Here is a 1,755-nt window from a genome sequence, read left to right as displayed (position 1 = left end):
CCGGCGCGCCTGCCCGCGCCGCGGCACGGCCACGGGGCCGAGGCTCCCGGGATGACTTCTCCCTCCTCCGGCTCAGGGCTGGGGCGCTCCAAGGACGCCGTGGCCCCGGCGCCCGTGGGCCAGCCGGCGCCGGGGGCTTTCCTGAAGGGGGTCTCGGAGGCGCTGCGCCTGGGCCCGGCCGTGGTGATCAGCCCCTCGCTCAGCGGCATGTACTCCCTGCCCTTCCTCTTCCAGCACGGCCACCTGCTCAAGGCCTACGTGCCCGTGGCGCCCATCTGCACCGACAAATTCCCAGCGGAGCAGTACGCCCAGGTCAAAGTACGGCCCGCGGGGAGACGGGAGGGAAGGGCACTCCGGTGTCCGGGTTTGGCGGGCGGGAGGACCGGGCAGGCCAAAATCCCAGCCGCTGCCGGCAAAGGGGGGAAGGAACCTGCTTGTGGGGCGGCGGGAGGGAGGGGAGACCAGGGAGCCCCCCGCCGCGGCAGGCAGCGGCAGGGCTCAGCGCGCGTTCCCCTCCGCAGACGCCCACGCTGATCGTGTACGGGGACCAGGACGCGGAGCTGGGGCAGGCCAGCCTGGCCAACCTGCGGCACATCCCCGAGCACCAGGTGCTGGTGCTGCAGGGCGCCGGGCACGCCTGCTACCTGGACAAGCCCGACGAGTGGCACCGCGGGCTCCTGGCCTTCCTGCAGCAGCTGGAGTGAGCAGGACGGGACCGCGCAGGGGCACCCGCTCCTCGCACCCGCGCCCACGCCATCCCGGCTGCTCCTCCGGGGCCCGGGCCAGCCCCGCTCCCTGCCCCGCCGCCTGCCATCGGCAGCTGCACTGCCCACTTCCTCGGGACCAAATAAAACCCCAAGCTCTGCCACCGCCTCCCACCACCTTCCTCCTTGGAGCCCTGCCGCCCCCTCAGGCCCCGCCTCCTCCGGGTTGGCTCCACCTCCTTCCGCATGGCCCCGCCTCCACTCAATCCCCACCCCGCCGTGCCCCCCTAAGGCTGCTGGGGGGTGAGAGCGAGGGGGGGCACGGACGGTGCTGGGCATACGGGGGAGCCGGGGGAGCTGCCGTGGGGCCAGGCCTGGAGAGTCAGAACCCGGGTTCCCGATGCGTCAAGCAGCGGGTTCTAGGTCGCGCAAGCAAAGCGGCCGCCCTGGCTCCATCACAGCGCTCGTAAGGGCGGTGGTGCCTCGGGCGCGGAGGAGCGCGCCGGCCGCAGGGACGCTGGAGCCGGCCGGCCGCCCCTGGCGCAGGACGCCTGGGCCCCTGCCCGGAGCCCGTGACGCTGGCGCAGCAGCGCCCACGGAGCCCGCCAGGAGCCGAGCTGCTCCCGAGTGACGCGTTTGGGCAGCAGCGGGCCCCGGGGGCGCGGGCACCCCGTGACCTGGGGGGCTGTCAGCGGGCCTGCCCGCCCCCTCTTCACCTTCCTCTTCCTCCTTCCACCCCTGCTGGCGCACAGCCAACCCCGGGATAATCTGCGGGGGCTTAAGAGTCACTGCCAGCCCCGGCGGTCCCCTGCCCGCCGCAGCAGCCCGGCCAAGCGCCCCGGGGGATTTACCACATTAGCGGCTGCGACGAACAGATGGGGGAAGGACAGACGGACGGAGGGGCAGACGGGGGCCAGCCCCCTGCCCACCACCTGCCTCCGCGCGCTAAGCCGGGCACCCAGGGCGCAGATGGAGGCCGTGGCGGGGTGCCCCCCGCCACTCCCCCCCCTCCAAGCCCGCCTGCCTTGAGCCGCTTACGCCAGGGCCTGGG

General features: G+C 74.0%; 1 protein-coding gene across 1 annotated transcript; it reads left to right on the top strand.

The window, feature by feature from the left end:
- Positions 1–51: 51 nt before the first annotated feature.
- ABHD14B (abhydrolase domain containing 14B) lies at positions 52–872 on the top strand. The gene is made up of 2 exons (XM_085302566.1): positions 52–318; positions 522–872. The coding sequence occupies exons 1-2, from the start codon at positions 52–54 to the stop codon at positions 702–704; spliced, it is 450 nt and encodes a 149-aa protein (XP_085158692.1). The 3' UTR covers positions 705–872.
- Positions 873–1,755: the final 883 nt, after the last annotated feature.

Source organism: Rhea americana, unplaced genomic scaffold (genome assembly GCF_003343005.1).
Source record: "Rhea americana isolate MKP2758 unplaced genomic scaffold, rheAme1 scaffold_19, whole genome shotgun sequence".
NCBI lineage: Eukaryota > Metazoa > Chordata > Aves > Rheiformes > Rheidae > Rhea > Rhea americana.
The sequence above is the reverse complement of the archived record's forward strand: the minus strand, read 5'-3'. Positions and strand labels throughout refer to the sequence as shown.